Source organism: Drosophila takahashii, chromosome 2R, assembly GCF_030179915.1.
Source record: "Drosophila takahashii strain IR98-3 E-12201 chromosome 2R, DtakHiC1v2, whole genome shotgun sequence".
Taxonomy (NCBI): Eukaryota; Metazoa; Arthropoda; class Insecta; order Diptera; family Drosophilidae; genus Drosophila; species Drosophila takahashii.
In genome coordinates, this window is record NC_091679.1 from 16,884,417 (window position 1) to 16,905,478 (window position 21,062).

General features: G+C 40.7%; 2 protein-coding genes across 2 annotated transcripts; one reads left to right on the plus strand and one right to left on the minus strand.

Annotated features, from left to right (window-relative positions):
• Nucleotides 1-1,349: 1,349 nt before the first annotated feature.
• LOC138912815 (uncharacterized) lies at nt 1,350-2,007 on the plus strand. The gene is made up of 2 exons (XM_070214183.1): nt 1,350-1,896; nt 1,952-2,007. Exons 1-2 carry the CDS (start codon nt 1,390-1,392, stop codon nt 1,961-1,963), a joined length of 519 nt encoding a protein of 172 aa, XP_070070284.1. The 5' UTR covers nt 1,350-1,389; the 3' UTR covers nt 1,964-2,007.
• Nucleotides 2,008-17,656: 15,649 nt separating this feature from the next.
• On the minus strand, nt 17,657-19,353 carry LOC138912183 (uncharacterized). The gene is made up of 2 exons (XM_070212046.1): nt 19,315-19,353; nt 17,657-18,334 (listed from the first exon to the last, which is right to left on the minus strand). Exons 1-2 carry the CDS (start codon nt 19,351-19,353, stop codon nt 17,657-17,659), a joined length of 717 nt encoding a protein of 238 aa, XP_070068147.1.
• Between the last annotated feature and the right edge of the window lie 1,709 nt (nt 19,354-21,062).

Consider the following 21,062-nt stretch of genomic DNA (forward strand, 5'->3'; position numbering starts at 1 on the left):
AGGAAAAACTGGTGCTAGGGTGGGTTAGGACTAGGAAATAGTGAAAACAGCATAAAGGTTACGCGGGATTTTACTCTGATATTAATGTTAATTTGAATATATGTAAAAATCAGCAATAAATGCTTTGCTAATAGTAGCGGACAACGTCGCTTCGGGTATTGCTAGTATAGCAGGCTACATTATAATTACGCATTAGGAATATTGCGCATTATTGAAATTGCGCATTAGGATACACATTTTGGTGATATTGTTGTTGTTTACTTTTAAGTTCCGTTAGAATGTATAAGATAGTTGTCTCTCTCTTATACATGTTAACCAATCTGTCAAAACATATATAGCTATCTCACTCTCTGGAAAAGGAAATGAGAGAGAACAAGGGACAGGGTTGTTGGAAAGCTGCGATCACGCAGCGGAGTCAGTCAAAAGCGAAACGTGAACGAGAGAACATCAAATAGAAAGACAAATAAAATAAAGACAATTAATATCTACACAAGTGTTCTTCTTTCGTCCACAAAATCAGAAGTGGTTAAAAAGCCTACGTCAAAATGGACAAAAACATTGCATTTATAAACGCTAGAGTAGTGCTATTAAAAAAGTGGCTGGCGTCAGTAAATTTGGTCACCACGGGGTCCAAAGCGGAGTTTTGGGCTCGGTGGCTGCAAGTACCGGAAAGTGTGCGGCAGAAGATAGAAGCGGAGGAGTCCGAAAAAGCCAAAGGCAAACAGGACGAATCTGACGAAGTTGATGGAGCCAACAAGGGACAGGGCGAATCAGCGATCGTACAAATGGAGCAGAACATAGTGCAACCAGCGGCTCCAATGTTTAAAGTTGAGCATTTGGCATTCCTAAGAATGTTTGACTCGGAGATGAAAGCAGCAATGGATTTTCTAGGAAAAATGCACCTTCCTGGAAATTCATATATTCCAGCAAAAATTATTTTGCCAAGCGACAGTGATGGCATAGATGACGTTTACGACGACAGTGATGGCAAGGGCGGCGACGATGATGGCAAAGGCGGCGACAGAGATGGCAAGGGCGGCGACAGAGATGGCAAGGGCGGCGACGGTGATGGCAGCGGCAGAGGTTTTACCGTCAAAAACAACGACAACAGGAATGGTGGCGCCGGAGACAAAAAGTGCACCGAACAAATTGACAAGAAGAAGCCTGTTGGTGTTAATAAAAATAATTGGTATTCGTCAGCACTGGCGTTTGCGAAGGAAATTGTATTCGAATTCTCGGGCCAAGCAGGTAGTACATAACTGGATCAAGCAACTGGAAAACGTATCGAATTTGTACCAGCTCAGCGATATGCAGCAGCATCTGTTGTGCATCGCTAAATTGAAGGGTGACGCATTGCAGTGGCTGCATGCAGATCCCAACCGTATTAGTATGCCAGTTGGAGTTTTGTTGGAAGATTTGGCACTGGCGTTTGGTGGAAAAATGTCAAAAGCAGAACAGCGCCGAGTTTTCGAAAGTCGTGTGTGGAAACCGGAAGAGCGTTTCACTGTCTATTACGATGACAAACTGATGCTTGCCAGGGAAATCAATATAGACATGGAGGAGCTGCTTGATGGATTGATTGAAGGAATACCGATGGAAAGCATGCGCATACAGGCGCGTGTGCAATGTTTTCAATGTCCAACTCAGATGCTGCGAGCGTTTGCTCAGATCTCACTGCCCAAAAAGAGAGTGATGAGCAGCGTTAAATTGGAAAAAGAGAGGTCGTCGTTTGTGGTACCCAAGGATTCACGGTGCCACAACTGTAACTCCAAGGGTCATTGGGCCAAGGATTGCTGGAAGCCGAAGCGTGTACCAGGATCATGCTACGCATGCGGAAAAATGGGCCACATGGTAGCTGAATGCAAAATGAAGAAAAGTGGAGACGATAACCAATATGTAAGATTATTTAGAATATTTTTTCAAACTCAAAATTTAAAATCAATTATTACAGAAAGCCTCATAGACTCAGGAAGCCCAATTTCGTTCATAAAATTTAGAGAAATCCCCAATGAAGTAAAGTTAGAGCCGGTAAACACGGTATATTATGGTTTAAACAAGAGTGTACTAAATTTTTTTGGAAAAACTTTAGTTTATATTAAAAAGAACTCAATAAATGTTTATTTTTTTTTAAATGTGGTGGATAATGAGTCTATGGGCTTTGATGTTGTGTTAGGACGAGACTTTATGGATGCATGTAATTTAAATATTAATCTAAACGCATTGAAAATGGTAACAGTGGAAAAAGTAGAAAACATGAATGAATATGTTAGAAATAAACAAGAAGTTATAAATGAATTAGATAAGAAAGAAGAAACAGTTAGAAATGAAGAAAGAAAGGAAACAGTTAGAAATGAAGAAAGAAAGGAAACAGTTAGAAATGAAGATAAAAAGGAAACAGTTAGAAATGAAGAAAGAAAGGAAACAGTTAAAAATGAAGAAAGAAAAGAAACAGTTAGAAATGAAGAATGTAAGACAACAGTTGGAAAGGAAGACATAAATGAAATAGTTAGAAAGGAAATAAGGAGATCAACATTAAAAGAAAACTTTGAAAGAGAAATGTTAGAGATAAATTGTGTAGAAAATGGTGAATCGGAATACAATATATGTGACGAAGTAGGGTACAATATAAAAAAACGGTTCGTTGAATTACTGGAAGACAATTATGTTAATGCAAATAAGCCGGATGAGCCTGACATAAAATGGGAAATGAATATTAAATTAGAAAAAGGCAAACCATTTAGCTCTTCGCCAAGAAGATTATCGTACACAGAGAAGGAAAAGTTGCAAGATATTTTAGATGAATATTTAAGAAAAGGAATAATTAGACATAGTTGTTCGGAATTCGCGTCTCCAATAGTATTAGTGAAAAAAAAGTCAGGAGAATTACGGTTATGTATTGAATACCGAAAGTTGAACAAAATGACAATTAAGGACAATTATCCATTGCCCTTAATTGATGATCTATTAGATAAACTTGTTGGGAAAACGGTGTTTTCGAAACTGGATTTAAAAAACGGATATTTTCATGTTTTTGTTGAAAAAGAGTCGATTAAATATACATCATTCGTAACCCCGTTAGGTCAATTTGAGTTTTTAAGAATGCCTATGGGCCTAAAGAATGCTCCACATGTATTCCAAAGATTTGTAAATTATGTTTTTGCAGATATGATTCGTGATAACACAGTAATCATTTATATGGATGATATTATGATTGCAAGTAAATGTTTAGAGGAACATTTTAAGACTATAAAAACAGTACTGGCAAGGATTAAAGAAAATAAATTAGAACTAAGATTAAGATTAAGCGTTAAATATTTAGGGTTTTTAATTTCGAAAGACGGTGTTAGAGCGGACGATAAGGGGTTAGAAGCGGTAAGAAATTTTCCAGTGCCGGGGAAAACACTGGCTGTTCAAAGTTTCTTTGGACTGTGTTCTTATTTTCGTAGATTTATAAAAGATTTTTCAACGTTAGCGAAACCTTTATGTAATTTATTAAGAAAAGAAAGAAAATTTAGTTTTGAAGAAAAAGAATTAGAATGTTTTGAAATGTTAAAAGAAAAGTTACTGGAAGCACCGGTTTTGTCAATTTATAATTATAAGGATGAAATTGAACTGCATTGTGATGCAAGCGCATTGGGATTTGGAGCAGTATTATTGCAAAAGAAAGATGATCAAAGATGGCATCCAGTATTTTATTTTTCGAAAAGAACCACAGAAACTGAAGCAAAATATCATAGTTTTGAATTCGAAACATTAGCTATAATATATGCATTGCGAAGATTTAGGATTTACGTACATGGGAAACACTTTAGAATTATAACTGATTGTAATTCGTTAACACTGACATTAAATAAGGTAGAGATTAACCCAAGAATTGCGAGATGGGCATTAGAACTGCAAGATTACGATTTTGAATTAGTGCACAGGGCTGGAAGGAAAATGCAACATGTGGATGCGTTAAGTCGATGTATGTACGAATATTTTGATAACGGAAGCAAACACATTGGAGGATAATTTAGTTATATGTCAAGGAAAAGACCAGAAAATTAAAGATATTAGAATATTCTTAGAAAAGGGTGAGGATAAATTGTTTGAAATGAGAAATGGTGTGGTTTATAGGAAAACAAATGATGGAAGGTTGCTTTTCTATGTACCTGAGGAGATGGAAGAACACATTTTGTATAAATATCATGATGAATTGGGTCATATAGGAAGAGATAAGATGCTAAATGCAATTGGAAAAATGTATTGGTTAAAAATGTATTGGTTTAAATGCTAAGGAAAAAATTATGAAACATATTAAAAGTTGTTTAAAGTGCATCGCTTTTGCACCAAAAAATTGGAAACAGAATGGACTTTTACATAGTATACCTAGAGGGAATAAACCGTTTGATATAATTCATATAGACCATTACGGGCCAGTAGCAGCGGGAAGATCGAAAAAACATATATTAGCTGTAGTAGACGGGTTTACGAAATATGTTAGGTTATATACAACGAAAACCACTAATTCAAAAGAAGCAATAGATGCGTTAAGAGACTATTTTCGTTCATACAGTATTTCGAGATGTATAATATCAGATCGTGGAAGTTGTTTCACATCAATACAGTTTGAAGAATTTATGAATGAGGTAGGTGTTAAACATATAAAAATTGCCACGGGCTCGCCGCAGGCGAATGGCCAGGTGGAAAGAATAAATAGAGTTTGAGGTCCAATGATAGCGAAACTTACAGAAGTTGAAAATGGATTACATTGGGATGTAGTTGTAGAAAAGGTGGAATTTGTACTTAATAATACACAACATCGAAGTATAAAGCCATGCCCAGTGTTGGGAAAGGTACTGTGTTTTTGGACCTAGGTAAGGTAAAAGGTATTGGGCAAAAATAAATACCTAGGTAAGGTAAAGGTACTTCAATTTCCCAGTACCTAGGTAAAGGTAAAAGGTAAATATATTGTTTTTTTATTTTTTATAAAAGCTGAGGTCAAGGAACCGAAAAAACGATTTTTAATTTTCCTTACAAAGTTCCTTATTTGTCTTAGCTTTCTTAGCTTTCATGGCCTCGTAGTCCGTGTAACTGCTTGGATGAACCCTCTAAAGTTGTTGAAATTAAATCCAATTATTTATAAATATAAGCTTAAATAATTTTGTGTATATATTTTAAAAACACGCGGCATGAATAATTGTATGCACGTATCACTTCATTAATATATTTATGAAACCCTCATGTACATATTTGGCGCGCAAAAATTCCGTATGTAAAAACATTGACTATATGTATATTGTGCATATGTATATGCCGTTTGTTTACGTACATACGGCATTTTTGCGCGCCAAATACACTTTGGTTTCATAAATAAATTGATGTAGTGATTTCCCATCACATACATTCGTGCACAAAATTATATAAAATAAAACCGCGATTAGTTTTCATTCTCAAATATGTACATATCTCACACATAAAAATAGGCATAGGCTGTGTGTGCAGATTTCCTGTCGATTTATCATCGAATTTTATTGTTTTATTAACACACAACACGCACTTGCCGTCCGGGTTAAAAAATTTGCCATTTAATATTGTTGGCAACACTTTCTCGTTTAAATTTTCTTTTTCGGCCATGTCTGTCGCGCAAAGTCATATTGTTTTGTTCCGACTATTACAATTTCGAAACGAAATGATACAATGACGTGTAGATGTGGTGGATTTAGCTTATTTCAGTGTCGCAGTCAGATGTGGCTAGTTTAAATCAGAGCAATGTTTAATACCTATGTAAGTACCTTAATAATTCAAAAGGTATATAAAAATTTGTAGCTAGGTAAGGTAAAAGGTACCCAATTATTTTTATACCTAGGTAAGGTAAAAGGTACCACTAAATTGTACCTAGGTACGTACCTAGGTAAAAGTATCTAGGTAAGTCCCAACACTGGCAATGCCCGAGTGAAATGCTATTTGGATTAATACAAAGAAATGAGACTAGAGATGAGTTGAAAATTTAGTAAATATAGATACAGTTAGGGAAAGAAATTTAGAAGATATTAGGCAACTATGAGAAAAAAGTCAAAAGGAAATTCAAGAAAGTAATGAAAAGTATTACAATCAGAAAAGAAAACAAGCGACTGAGTATAAGTTAGGTGATTATGTGATGGTGAAAAATTTTGACAGTACGGTAGGAGTTTCCAGAAAGTTAATACCAAAAAAAAAGGGACCATATAAAATTGATAAAATTTTGAAAAATGATAGATATCTACTGAAAAATGTTGAAGGTTTTCAGCTAACACGAAATTATCAGGGCGTTTGGAGTTCACAAAATATTAGACCTTGGATGAAAAGAAATTGATAAGAAATTCGGATAGACAAATAATGTCAATTGTAAATTAATTAAGTACAAATATGTAAAATAATAGATATAAGTATAGAGATAAGATTACCTTGTAATATAATTGAACTAGGTAAATTGCAAAAGAGAGATCAGGAGATCTCCAGTGTCAGAATGGCCGAGTTATAGCAGGCTACATTATAATTACGCATTAGGAATATTCCGCATTATTGAAATTGCGCATTAGGATCAGTGTTGGGACATACCTAGATACTTTTACCTAGGTACGTACCTAGGTACAATTTAGTGGTACCTTTTACCTTACCTAGGTATACAAATAATTGAGTACCTTTTACCTTACCTAGGTATTTATTTTTATATACCTTTGGAATTATTAAGGTACTTACATAGGTATTAAACATTGCTCTGATTTAAAATAGCCAAATCTGACTGCGACACTGTAGTATCGTTTCATTGTATCGTTTCGTTTCAGAATTGTAATAGTCGGAACGCAGCATTAATAATTCAGCCGTTCTATTGTTTGTTTTGTGAAGTTAAAACTAATCGCAGTTTTTTTTTATATAATTTTGTGCACGTATGTATGTTCCCATCACTACATCAATTTATTTATGAAACCAAAGTGTATTTGGCGCGCAAAAATGCCGTATGTACGTACACAAACGGCATATACATGCATATGCACAATATATAGTCAATGTTTCTACATACGGAATTTTTGCGCGCCAAATATGTACATGAGGGTTTCATAAATACATTAATGAAGTGATACGTGCATAAAATTATTCATGCCGCGTGGTTTAAAAATATATGCACAAAATTAAAACATTTAAATTTAAATGAAATGAAAAGATATTGTTTGATTAAGACGACTAAAAACTGAAAACTAGTCTTATTTTAAGTTTAAATGATTACATTGAACAAAACAAAAAAATTATAAAAAACAAAAAATACCTTATAAATACCTTTTACCTTTACCTAGGTACTGGGAAATTTAAGTACCTTTACCTTACCTAGGTATTTATTTTTGACAATACCTTTTACCTTACCTAGGTAAAAAAACACAGTACCTTTCCCAACACTGATTAGGATACACATTTTGTTTATATTGTTGTTGTTTACTTTTAAGTTCCGTTAGAATGTATAAGATAGTTGTCTCTCTCTTATACATGTTAACCAATCTGTCAAAACATATATAGCTATCTCACTCTCTGGAAAAGGAGATGAGAGAGAACAAGGGACAGGGTTGTTGGAAAGCTGCGATCACGCAGCGGAGTCAGTCAAAAGCGAAACGTGAACGAGAGAACATCAAATAGAAAGACAAATAAAATAAAGACACTTAATATCTACACAAGTGATCTTCTTTCGTCCACACAAGTGATTTATAAAGTGTTTACCAGTTAAGGCAAAGAGTATATGGGCACTTCCAAAATGTCGCTCGGGACATTTGCACACCTTTAAAGTTGAAAAAAAATTGTAAAACAATGGATTTTAATTTTAATTATGGGCTTTTCTTTTCAGTCTTCCCAAGCTCTATTTTTGGTAAAAATCTTAATTTTGTACCACTTTTAGTTTTTAAGATATCGGTAAAAAACTGCCGTATTCGCTCGGGACAAAAATAGAAGTGGATTTCGGGGAAGTTCATACAACACCAGAAATTAGCGAATTCTGATGGAATATTTGAATGCGATTTTTTTAGAATGTTGTTCAAACATGTCGCTGTATAATGCTTTTGGTTTTACTCAAAAATTCTTTGCCGTTTTTTTTTTAAGCAGTTTTAACCACATTCGCTCGGGACATGTCGCTCGGGACATTTTTTCCGACTGTTTTGTAAAGCGGATTTCTTTACCTCTATCTCTCAATTGCTGGATGTTTTGCTTTTAACTTAATAGTTTAGTATGTGAATGAAGCATTCAGTACAGAAAAATGTCACATATTAGCATTCCTAATGGATAAATTAACAACAGAAAACAGGTCCAAAAAATAACAAAAAAATAGCCAAAAACTGATTTTTGCGTATATTGGTGGGGTTTGTCATAAAAATAATCAAACTATACTCCAAATTTGTAGTTAGGCTCAGTATTCAACTAATTAGAAACTAATATCGGGCCAAAATCATGTGGAAATATGTTTTATTCAAGTTTCAAGGTTTTTGGCTTGGTGGACTTTTTTTTGGAAGTGCCCATATACTCTTCGATTTAATCATGTAATTTTAATGTGGTCATACTGCGAAAAGTTTTGGAAGATGATAGTTATATATTATTAGATTGTTTGAGTTAGATGCAGTCATTGCATAGACAAAACCTTTGAGAATTTTTATTTCCCTTAGTAAATAAACTCTATGTTAATATGAGCAGAAAACCCCCCACAATGTTGAATAAAAAACACGAACACACAAAATAAATTTTTCGTGAACCAAAATAAAAGTTCCGGCTCGGTTCCGGTTCAATTATACAAAAATTCGGCGCTCCGGTTTACGGTTCGGTTCGTTTTTTTAAAAAAGTGAACCACTCCGGTTCGGAGTGGTTCAGCTCCGGAGTGGTTTACAGCCCTGAATTTATCAATCCAGTTTCTATATGTATCCTGATAACAGCATAATATTAAATATTTTTATGATCGCGCCAAAGCTGTCAATCAATAAATTTTAGGGATGCTGGCAATTACTAAGTTTTTCTCTGGTCATGAATATGTCCACTGGGCTTCGTCTAGTACGTCGTGTAGCGTGGGCCAAAAAGCACATCTAAATTGTATTTACGTTAATTCAAAACAAGAAAGGAAGCTACCTTCGGCCAGCCGAAGCTTATATACCCTTGTAGATAAAGTAATGCTCACTCGGTGCAGTTCCAGGGATTCCAGATTCAGCGTTTTTATTTTAATTTTGTTTATACATAAGTAGTCAAGAATCAAAACGCCTACTTCCCACAAAGTTACAATGAATTTTCTTATATTTGTTTGAATATTCCTATGGGAGCCTTAAGATATAGTGGTCCGATCCGGCTCGCTCCGACATATGTACTACCTGCAATAGAAAGAAGACTTTCGGGAAAGTTTCATCGCGATGGCTTTAAAACTGAGAGACTAGTTCGCATAGAAACGGACAGACGGACAGACGGACATGGCTAGATAGACTCGGCTATTGGTGCTGATCAAGAATATATATACTTTATGTGGTCGGAAACGTCTCCTTCACTGCGTTGCAAACATCTGACTGAAATTATAATACCCTCTACAAGGGTATAAAAAGTAAAGAGTCAGTCGGCACATAGTTATATAAGGCCCTGTTCTAGTTTTCACTTCCGAAAGTTTCACACGGATTCAAATTCCCCAGACCTTTTCCAAGACTCACTGCCGAAATAACTGCTCGGAATCGAATACCCCTCTGTTGTTACTCTGTTAACTTCCGAAAAATGCACACGGAAACTTTCCGCCAAGCATATGACAGGCGGATTTAATTTTGCGCAGTATACAAATTAATTCTTTAAATATACTTCGCGATAGCTTTATAAGTCAATAATATTTTTATGGTATTCCTGGATGTTTTATGTTCCTAATTGCATCATCGGAATCGAAATTATTTGCAAATAGGTTAGGTTAGGTTAACCCGTACGGCCCTCACGGGGACACGCATAGGCCAATATGGCCCTTAGTTGCAGTACTTACTGGCTGCGTTTGTCGTTGCGCTCTTTGCACATAGTTCTTGAGATTCGGCAGGTCTTGGTATTCCTCCACCTGCTTTTTGCTCGCGTGTCCGCCTGTTTCTCCAGGGCGCTTTGGAGCGTTCGGAGGGAAACAGGCACGTTCTCCGTTCTGTCGCTCGCCAGCTCTACGCCCTCCTTAGCAAGAACGTCAGCTGTCTCGTTGCTATCGATGCCCTGGTGACTGGGAACACAATAGATCCCCACTGACTTTGTCGTGCTAAGGTTGTGTTGTGTTGCTTGCCATCACATTTTTGGAACTGACTGTTGACGACTGCATGGATCTTATCGCCGCTTGGCTGTCCACGAACAAGTTGACCACATCGTGTGGTCGATTTAAATTTTGAGCCACTTCAGCAGGTTTCCTTATGGCGAAGACTTCCGCCTGGAATATACTGCAGTCAGCTTAAAGGACAGCCTTATTTCAGGGTCCGTACAGTATAAGCCCGCTCCTACTCCTCCTTCCATCTTGGAGCCGTCCGTGTATATATTGAGGTGTTGAGTCTGGTCCCGACCCGTTTTCCAGTCATCTGGGCCCATGAACGAGGTTGTTTTAACCTCCGGGCACGTTCTGGGGATCATATGTTCCGCTTTATTGATCATGCTTCGGCCGATTGAACTATGCCCGAAGCTTTGCGCCGTCATGTTACCTGATGTAACTAGACGTTGTGCTGCCTTTCCTGCAGTCAGTTGTGCGTGGATGTCTATGGGGTCGACTCCGAGGATCGTTTCTAGAGCTTTAGTTGGGGTTGACTTCAGCGCCCCCGTTATGCAGACCAATGCCTGCCGCTGAATTCCCTCCATACGTCGTCTGTTTAGTGGCTTGCCACCACACTAAAACTCCATGCAGCAGAGTCGGATTGAGTCTCACCTTTTCCGCCCACTCACATATCTCCCTGAGTGTTGATTTCATTATAGAGCTGAGGGTCGATGGACAAACTCCCGTAATAATTATGCTTATGTCGTCCGCATAGGCTGTTATTTTTGGGGCTCTCCTCTCGAATCTTTTGATTACATCGTCGACCACCAAATTCCATAGGAGAGGCGAGAAGACCCCACCTTGTGTGGTGCCTCTGTGTGCCCTTTTTACCATGGAAGCGGTGCCCCACTCTGAATGTACCCGCCTGCGGGGTGCGTGTTGGTTGCTTCTAGGCGATCCATTATAGCATCCGTCTTGACATTGTTGAATGCTCCAGATATATCAACGAATACTCCAAGCGCATACTCATTCATGTGTAGGCCCCTCTCAAGGGTTGCTACTAGCGAGTGTAGTGCCGTTTCCACAGATTTCCCCTTGGTTTAGGCGTGCTGGTTGGATGACATGAGCCTCCCTACATAATTTCTGATGTGTAGATCCAGCAGCTTTTCCAGTGTCTTGAGTATGAAAGAGGTGAGGCTTATCGGGCTGTAATCCTTGGGGCTCGCGTGACTGCACTTTCCCGCTTTTGGGAGGAAGACAATCCGAGAGGTCCTCCATTGGATTGGGATATAGCCCGTGCTTAGACATGCAGAGTATATTTCATATAGCCATGGGGTGATCCTTTCCTTGGTCGCCTGAAACATGGCTGGAAATATTCCATCTAGTCCTGGTGCCTTGTAGCACGCAATGGAGTCGTTTGGGGGACGTTCTTCGCCAGTAGCTATGTATTGGTGCGTGCTGGCGTCTAAGACATCCGTGCATCATGGGAAGTGCGATTGCATAAGTGCTGTTAGGGCCTCTTCACTGCCCTCAGTCCATTGTCCGTCGTCGCGTTTTAGCTGACTCTGTATGGTAGGTTGCTTTGAAAGCAGCTTCCGGAGTCCAGGACAATCTCGATGCTGGAGCAGAAGTTTCTCCACGAGCTTCTCTGCGCCTTGCGTCTTTCCTTCTTGTAATCCCTCAGTAGGATTTTGTATTCCTCGTTAATGATCTCATCGTCTGCCTTTTTGGCGATTTTGAAGAATTCTCGGGGGTTATGTCTTTGGAGTGTAAGTTCCCGATTTCACCATGGTGGCCTGGTCTTCTTCCTTGTTCTTAAGGTCGGGCATGATGCGTGATACGCATTCAGTAATTCCTTGGATAGGGTCTCTAGGGACCTTTCTATGTCTCTCTCGGATTTTACTATGCCTGGGCTGGTCGCGAGTTTCGAGGTCACTGTCTTTGTAAACTTTTCCCAGTTCGTGTTCCGGGGGTTTCTATAGACAGCTACCTTTGGAGTGTTTTTAAAATCATATCTGCGCCCGATCCCCTTGTATGGATGAGATTAATTCCCTGTCCACAACCTCTAGCTTGGCGCCCTCCCACAGCGCCTCCAGTTGGCAGACCGTTTGCATCAAACACTTCCTGATCGGATCGTCGTTTGTAGGGTACAGACTACAGACGCACGCATAAGGGTTTAGATATTGGCTTTACGTCGTTTCTCGTTCGCATCTCTCTAACGTAAGCAGCGGCAGAATTCCCGAATTTATATGTCAGCCTCTCTTTTCTGTTCATCTGCCATCTCGCTCACACGAATTACACCGCGGCGACCGAAAATCTGGCGAATATCAGTGTGAACGATGCGACGATGAAAGTATCACGCCATAACGCCGTTATTTTCAGTCTCTGCGCTTCGTACTTAAATTCCTGGAAGCGAAGTCAGCCACATAGGCAAACTTCTGTGAGCAGCTCGTTCACCCGGCGCAACGCAGGCTCTAAGACCGTGAAAGGATCGCAATTCGGGGATGGTTTTAAGAAGCCTGGTCGACAGTTCGCAGGCGAATTTATCATGAGCAACCAGGAGGGAGCTTTTGCTACAGTTGACGGTGGAGTTCCGAGCGCTTGCGGAAGCGCCGCTGTTCGGCATTTCCAAGCGGCTGCAGAAGCGACTGCTGATTCAGCGGAGAAGGGAGCGTTAAAACCCGTCACTCAGCCTGGTTGGCGGTAATCTTTTGTAGTTTTTTTCAGGGACCGTAAATAATCATTATTTGACATTTTTATTTTAAAAAGACTACTGTGATATTGTGTTTTAAACGTCAAAAATAACGTTCTTTTTACTCTTGTCCACAAAGTATATGCATTTCAACAAATCTGGAAAGCAAATTAACTGTTATTTGTTCATGTCTATAAAGTGCATGAAAACCAGTTAAATTGTTGATTAAAACTTGTAAAAACCTCAGTAGGCCTTTTAAAATAAAAATCTCAAATAATGATTATTTACGGTCCCTGGTTTTTTTGTCTTTATATATATTTTTTCTTAATTTCCTTTGATTAATTTTGCTCAAATGCACTTATTTGTAATAATTTACTAATAGTTCTTAAAAATGCTCAAATAGGTGGGGAGCTTATTATGTAAGCCGGAAGCGCGTCGAATAAGGGTATAACCAACACACATACACATAAACGATATGCTCTAATTTTTCCTAAAAAGTACCGCTTGTAAGTAAACCCTTGATTGTTTCATATGAGTATGTCTGTGTCATAATTACCGTCGATGCGAATCCTCCGATAGCTCGAACCCCCTGCTAAACCTTGTTATTTTGTAGAAATAAGTCGGTCAGTCAATTCCGGTCATATGCCGCTAAAATGAATTTGATATTTCTTGAAGTCTATCGAATAAAGGTCTAATATTAGCCTGTGCGTAAAATGCGAAAGAGCAACCTGTAAAGGGATAGGTTAGAAATAACTGCTACTTGTGTAATAAATTAAATCTATGAAGTCTCTGTATCGCGCAACGAAATGATCGTGTAATTTAATTTCTAAATGGATCGTCACCGGAACAACATGAAGTTTGAGGGGTATTAATCTACAATTTAATGTTAGATAAGGGGTAACCCAAAAATAATGTACAGGTTACCATGGAAGGGTGGGTGAAGAATAGGGGGCAAACAACGTCCAAGTCTCCCTAAATCCGAGATCGTTTGGAGATCTGTTCCTTTTAGCGTAACTCAATAGTGGGTATGTCGATTTCAACTCCTTTAGGTACATTTTATTAGTTTCAGACAGTTCACTTATTTTCTTGTTTTTATGTTAGGGTATGTCTTAAGTAGAAAGAACCCACGCCAGTCCGACGAGCATAGCGCAGAGCATCGCTAGAAGTGCACGACCTCTACGACAGCATACCCCAGATCAGCTTGAGAACCATTAGGATTCGAGTTGAACGCTACATCTTCAGGATTTTCACGCCGTTCAACCACCCTGCACCATCGAATGTGGGCATGGGGGCTGTGGGTGATTCATCCATCCGTGCAAAGAGTGACTCGATCGGTCGCGCATGGACGATCTTCCAGCGCGCCTCCGTAATCTTCCCATTTTCGTCGTTCTTGTCAATGAGTGCCACGATCAGGTGTCGGTTGACTACATCACTAATTTTAGCCCTCTTGTTGGGCTTCTGTGCTGCTTTGGGTGGCGGAGGGCCTGTCTCTTTGGGGCCGCGTTTCCGCTTGCTCACCGGAATGTCATTGGCGGCACTCTCGTGTGAGCGTTGCCTTTTGTTGGCAAGCATCTCCTCCACCTTGTTGGCAAATCCGCCTGTCGACGCCATCGCGGGTTTGCTTGCGAAGTGCAGTCTTCCTTCCTCAATCCTTTGCTCTGCCCAGGCTAGCTTTCCTTTCCCTCCTGGGAAAGGTCCGCTTTGTCCTGGAGCCGGCTCTTGATCTTGAGGGCTGCCTTGTGCTGCGCCTTGGCCTTCATCCCCTCGCTTGTACGCTTCGGCCCTTCCCTACGCGGGGAGTTGGAACCTGGTACCGGCAAGCGGGTATGGCTTGTTTTGGCTTCGTGTAGCACGCTCTCCGAGTCCGAGTCTACTACAACTACGGCACCCGTACGGCTTAACTTTGTCTGAGATGTTATGGCAGTAACATTGCCGCTGTAATGACCTGCTCCCGTAATGATTGCTCCTCCCCGTGCCCGCCGATGGTAGCAGTCGTACTTCCCACCGACGTACTGGTTTGTTTTTCCGGGGAACCACCCACTTGCGTTTTATGCCTACCGCCAGGCACCTCCAACCATGGCTACTGATTCAAAGGGGTTGAACCAGTTGCCTTAGCTAGACGCTGCATTGCCCCGGGCAGGACACGCGACAATGCATTACCCTGCTCGGGGTAATGCAGTGACCATTGCCCAGCCGGCACCCTCGTGGAGGGTTCAGCTGGAGGTTTTTCGCCAGCCGATATGCAAATATGACTTATTAATAATTATTTTGTGGTTGCACATTAAAACCCGGTAAATTCTAGCCTTGACAATTAATGCAAATCCGCCGGCCTTGTTCTAAATTCCGATCGGATTTGGTTAAAATGGCCTAGAGTTGTCACGGTATGGATATTGGTAAGTCTTTCGTTGGGACTTTTTCTAAACTTATGCGATAAGGTTCATGGTTCTTTTATAAGAAAGATAATTTATCCTAATTAACGAAATAAGTGTTTTGGTTCGGAATATTACATTATTTCATGTCGGTCGCGTGTAGACGTGTTTTCTTAACGCTCCGGAAAAACAAAAGAAAAGCAATCATTCACCCAGTTGAAAACGTTCGAAAATTTAGAACAGTGTGGTCTTGCGTTTCGCGATGCTTATCGCATATTGTAAACTAAAGTTTTAATTAATTAATTAATTAATTCATCTTTACGCACTAACAATAAGCAAATGATTAAGAACGTGGATCAGCGCACTCAACGCCAAAAACAACAAGACGAAGCCCGTGAAAAAATTCAGAGAGAGCAAGACAAACGTCGTCTTTCGTTGGCCCGTAACAATGCTTATTTCTCTTTTACGAATAATACTATAGAACCGAAAGTGCAAGAAAATGCAAGTTTACTGACCGCCGAAAACCAGAGAGCTAGTTCGTGCTCTCCCGCCATGCTTCTCAACGCTCAAACGCCATGGAGTGAGCAATGCAAAACTCCAACCGAGCTTCAGCCACCTAGTGCAACAACAACAGCAACTACTACGTCAACTACAACGGCCTCTGTCGTCAACATTGCAATAACGACTCCACTCTCTTCTTCTGCAGCGGGTAAAGCAACAACACAATTAAACGCAAAAATCGGGTCAAACGGCAAAAACAAAGCTACGGTTGAAGAAATGACAAATCCGCGCGGGTTCGGCCATGCAGACAGGCATGGATCGCTACATAAATATTTCCAAGCGCAAGCTAACGCCCTCAAAAAATTCTGACGGCAATATGCCCAAAGGAAACCGTACCAACAAAGGCCCTGAAAATCTCGGGACACTAAATGAAAATAGATTTTCCATTCTGGCGTAGCACGAAACAGAGTCTGAACAATTAGCCCCAAGGAAACTGAAGCCGCCACCTATCTTTATTCGGCGACCGAAAATCTGGCGAGTATCAGTGTGAACGATGCGACGACGAAAGTATCACGCCATAACGCCGTTATTTTCAGTCTCTGCGCTTCCTACTTAAATTCCTGGAAGCGGAGTCAGCCACATAGGCAAACTTCTGTGAGCAGCTCGTTCACCCGGCGCAACGCAAGCTCTAAGACCGTGAAAGGATCGCAATTCGGGGATGGTTTTAAGAAGCCTGGTCGACAGTTCGCAGGCGAATTTATCATGAGCAACCAGGAGGGAGCTTTTGCTACAGTTGACGGTGGAGTTCCGAGCGCTTGCGGAAGCGCCGCTGTTCGGCATTTCCAAGCGGCTGCAGAAGCGACTGCTGATTCAGCGGAGAAGGGAGCGTTAAAACCCGTCACTCAGCCTGGTTGGCGGTAATCTTTTGTAGTTTTTTTTTTCTTTATATATATTTTTTTCTTAATTTCCTTTGATTAATTTTGCTCAAATGCACTTATTTGTAATAATTTACTAATAGTTCTTAAAAATGCTCAAATAGGTGGGGAGCTTATTATGTAAGCCGGAAGCGCGTCGAATAAGGGTATAACCAACACACATACACATAAACGATATGCTCTAATTTTTCCTAAAAAGTACCGCTTGTAAGTAAACCCTTGATTGTTTCATATGAGTATGTCTGTGTCATAATTACCGTCGATGCGAATCCCCCGATAGCTCGAACCCCCTGCTAAACCTTGTTATTTTGTAGAAATAAGTCGGTCAGTCAATTCCGGTCATATGCCGCTAAAATGAATTTGATATTTCTTGAAGTCTATCGAATAAAGGTCTAATATTAGCCTGTGCGTAAAATGCGAAAGAGCAACCTGTAAAGGGATAGGTTAGAAATAACTGCTACTTGTGTAATAAATTAAATCTATGAAGTCTCTGTATCGCGCAACGAAATGATCGTGTAATTTAATTTCTAAATGGATCGTCACCGGAACAACATGAAGTTTGAGGGGTATTAATCTACAATTTAATGTTAGATAAGGGGTAACCCAAAAATAATGTACAGGTTACCATGGAAGGGTGGGTGAAGAATAGGGGGCAAACAACGTCCAAGTCTCCCTAAATCCGAGATCGTTTGGAGATCTGTTCCTTTTAGCGTAACTCAATAGTGGGTATGTCGATTTCAACTCCTTTAGGTACATTTTATTAGTTTCAGACAGTTCACTTATTTTCTTGTTTTTATGTTAGGGTATGTCTTAAGTAGAAAGAACCCACGCCAGTCCGACGAGCATAGCGCAGAGCATCGCTAGAAGTGCACGACCTCTACGACAGCATACCCCAGATCAGCTTGAGAACCATTAGGATTCGAGTTGAACGCTACATCTTCAGGATTTTCACGCCGTTCAACCACCCTGCACCATCGAATGTGGGCATGGGGGCTGTGGGTGATTCATCCATCCGTGCAAAGAGTGACTCGATCGGTCGCGCATGGACGATCTTCCAGCGCGCCTCCGTAATCTTCCCATTTTCGTCGTTCCTGTCAATGAGTGCCACGATCAGGTGTCGGTTGACTACATCACTAATTTTAGCCCTCTTGTTGGGCTTCTGTGCTGCTTTGGGTGGCGGAGGGCCTGTCTCTTTGGGGCCGCGTTTCCGCTTGCTCACCGGAATGTCATTGGCGGCACTCTCGTGTGAGCGTTGCCTTTTGTTGGCAAGCATCTCCTCCACCTTGTTGGCAAATCCGCCTGTCGACGCCATCGCGGGTTTGCTTGCGAAGTGCAGTCTTCCTTCCTCAATCCTTTGCTCTGCCCAGGCTAGCTTTTCCTTCCCCTCCTGGGAAAGGTCCGCTTTGTCCTGGAGCCGGCTCTTGATCTTGAGGGCTGCCTTGTGCTGCGCCTTGGCCTTCATCCCCTCGCTTGTACGCTTCGGCCCTTCCCTACGCGGGGAGTTGGAACCTGGTACCGGCAAGCGGGTATGGCTTGTTTTGGCTTCGTGTAGCACGCTCTCCGAGTCCGAGTCTACTACAACTACGGCACCCGTACGGCTTAACTTTGTCTGAGATGTTATGGCAGTAACATTGCCGCTGTAATGACCTGCTCCCGTAATGATTGCTCCTCCCCGTGCCCGCCGACTGCTACCATCGTACTTCCCACCGACGTACTGGTTTGTTTTGTTTTGTTTGAACCACCCACTTGCGTTTTATGCCTACCGCCAGGCACCTCCAACCATGGCTACTGATTCAAAGGGGTTGAACCAGTTGCCTTAGCTAGACGCTGCATTGCCCCGGGCAGGACACGCGACAATGCATTACCCTGCTCGGGGTAATGCAGTGACCATTGCCCAGCCGGCACCCTCGTGGAGGGTTCAGCTGGAGGTTTTTCGGCAGCCAATATGCAAATATGACTTATTAATAATTATTTTGTGGTTGCACATTAAAACCCGGTAAATTCTAGCCTTGACAATTAATGCAAATCCGCCGGCCTTGTTCTAAATTCCGATCGGATTTGGTTAAAATGGCCTAGAGTTGTCACGGTATGGATATTGGTAAGTCTTTCGTTGGGACTTTTTCTAAACTTATGCGATAAGGTTCATGGTTCTTTTATAAGAAAGATAATTTATCCTAATTAACGAAATAAGTGTTTTGGTTCGGAATATTACATTATTTCATGTCGGTCGCGTGTAGACGTGTTTTCTTAACGCTCCGGAAAAACAAAAGAAAAACAATCATTCACCCAGTTGAAAACGTTCGAAAATTTAGAACAGTGTGGTCTTGCGTTTCGCGATGCTAATCGCATATTGTAAACTAAAGTTTTAATTAATTAATTAATTAATTCATCTTTACGCACTAACAATAAGCAAATGATTAAGAACGTGGATCAGCGCACTCAACGCCAAAAACAACAAGACGAAGCCCGTGAAAAAATTCAGAGAGAGCAAGACAAACGTCGTCTTTCGTTGGCCCGTAACAATGCTTATTTCTCTTTTACGAATAATACTATAGAACCGAAAGTGCAAGAAAATGCAAGTTTACTGACCGCCGAAAACCAGAGAGCTAGTTCGTGCTCTCCCGCCATGCTTCTCAACGCTCAAACGCCATGGAGTGAGCAATGCAAAACTCCAACCGAGCTTCAGCCACCTAGTGCAACAACAACAGCAACTACTACGTCAACTACAACGGCCTCTGTCGTCAACATTGCAATAACGACTCCACTCTCTTCTTCTGCAGCGGGTAAAGCAACAACACAATTAAACGCAAAAATCGGGTCAAACGGCAAAAATAAAGCTACGGTTGAAGAAATGACAAATCCGCAAGCGGGTTCGGCCATGCAGACAGGCATGGATCGCTACATAAATATTTCCAAGCGCAAGCTAACGCCCTCAAAAAATTCTGACGGCAATATGCCCAAAGGAAACCGTACCAACAAAGGCCCTGAAAATCTCGGGACACTAAATGAAAATAGATTTTCCATTCTGGCGGAGCACGAAACAGAGTCTGAACAATTAGCCCCAAGGAAACTGAAGCCGCCACCTATCTTTATTCGGCGACCGAAAATCTGGCGAATATCAGTGTGAACGATGCGACGACGAAAGTATCACGCCATAACGCCGTTATTTTCAGTCTCTGCGCTTCCTACTTAATTTCCTGGAAGCAAAGTCAGCCACATAGGCAAACTTCTGTGAGCAGCTCGTTGACCCGGCGCAACGCAGGCTCTAAGACCGTGAAAGGATCGCAATTCGGGGATGGTTTTAAGAAGCCTGGTCGACAGTTCGCAGGCGAATTTATCGTGAGCAACCAGGAGGAAGCTTTTGCTACAGTTGACGGTGGAGTTCCGAGCGCTTGCGGAAGCGCCGCTGTTCGGCATTTCCAAGCGGCTGCAGAAGCGACTGCTGATTCAGCGGAGAAGGGAGCGTTAAAACCCGTCACTCAGCCTGGTTGGCGGTAATCTTTTGTAGCTTTTTTTTTCTTTATATATACTTTTTTCTTAATTTCCTTTGATTAATTTTGCTCAAATGCACTTATTTGTAATAATTTACTAATAGTTCTTAAAAATGCTCAAATAGGTGGGGAGCTTATTATGTAAGCCGGAAGCGCGTCGAATAAGGGTATAACCAACACACATACACATAAACGATATGCTCTAATTTTTCCTAAAAAGTACCGCTTGTAAGTAAACCCTTGATTGTTCCATATGAGTATGTCTGTGTCATAATTACCGTCGATGCGAATCCCCCGATAGCTCGAACCCCCTGGTAAACCTTGTTATTTTGTAGAAATAAGTCGGTCAGTCAATTCCGGTCATATGCCGCTAAAATGAATTTGATATTTCTTGAAGTCTATCGAATAAAGGTCTAATATTAGCCTGTGCGTAAAATGCGAAAGAGCAACCTGTAAAGGGATAGGTTAGAAATAACTGCTACTTGTGTAATAAATGAAATCTATGAAGTCTCTGTATCGCGCAACGAAATGATCGTGTAATTTAATTTCTAAATGGATCGTCACCGGAACAACATGAAGTTTGAGGGGTATTAATCTACAATTTAATGTTAGATAAGGGGTAACCCAAAAATAATGTACAGGTTACCATGGAAGGGTGGGTAAAGAATAGAAACAACGTCCAAGTCTCCCTAAATCCGAGATCGTTTGGAGATCTGTTCCTTTTAGCGTAACTCAATAGTGGGTATGTCGATTTCAACTCCGTTAGGTACATTTTATTAGTTTCAGACAGTTCACTTATTTTCCTGTTTTTATGTTAGGGTATGTCTTAAGTAGAAAGAACCCACG

What these genes read in the sequence shown, in the direction of transcription:
- LOC138912815 (XM_070214183.1), top strand. Translation starts at nt 1,390, where the DNA reads ATGCCAGTTGGAGTTTTGTTGGAAGATTTGGCACTGGCGTTTGGTGGA.
- LOC138912183 (XM_070212046.1), bottom strand. Translation starts at nt 19,353, where the DNA reads ATGGCGGGAGAGCACGAACTAGCTCTCTGGTTTTCGGCG. An exon ending in TAGCTCTCTGGTTTTCGGCG is followed by an intron (nt 18,335 to 19,314) that starts GTCAGTAAACTT and finishes ATAACATCTCAG; the next exon opens with ACAAAGTTAAGCCGTACGGG.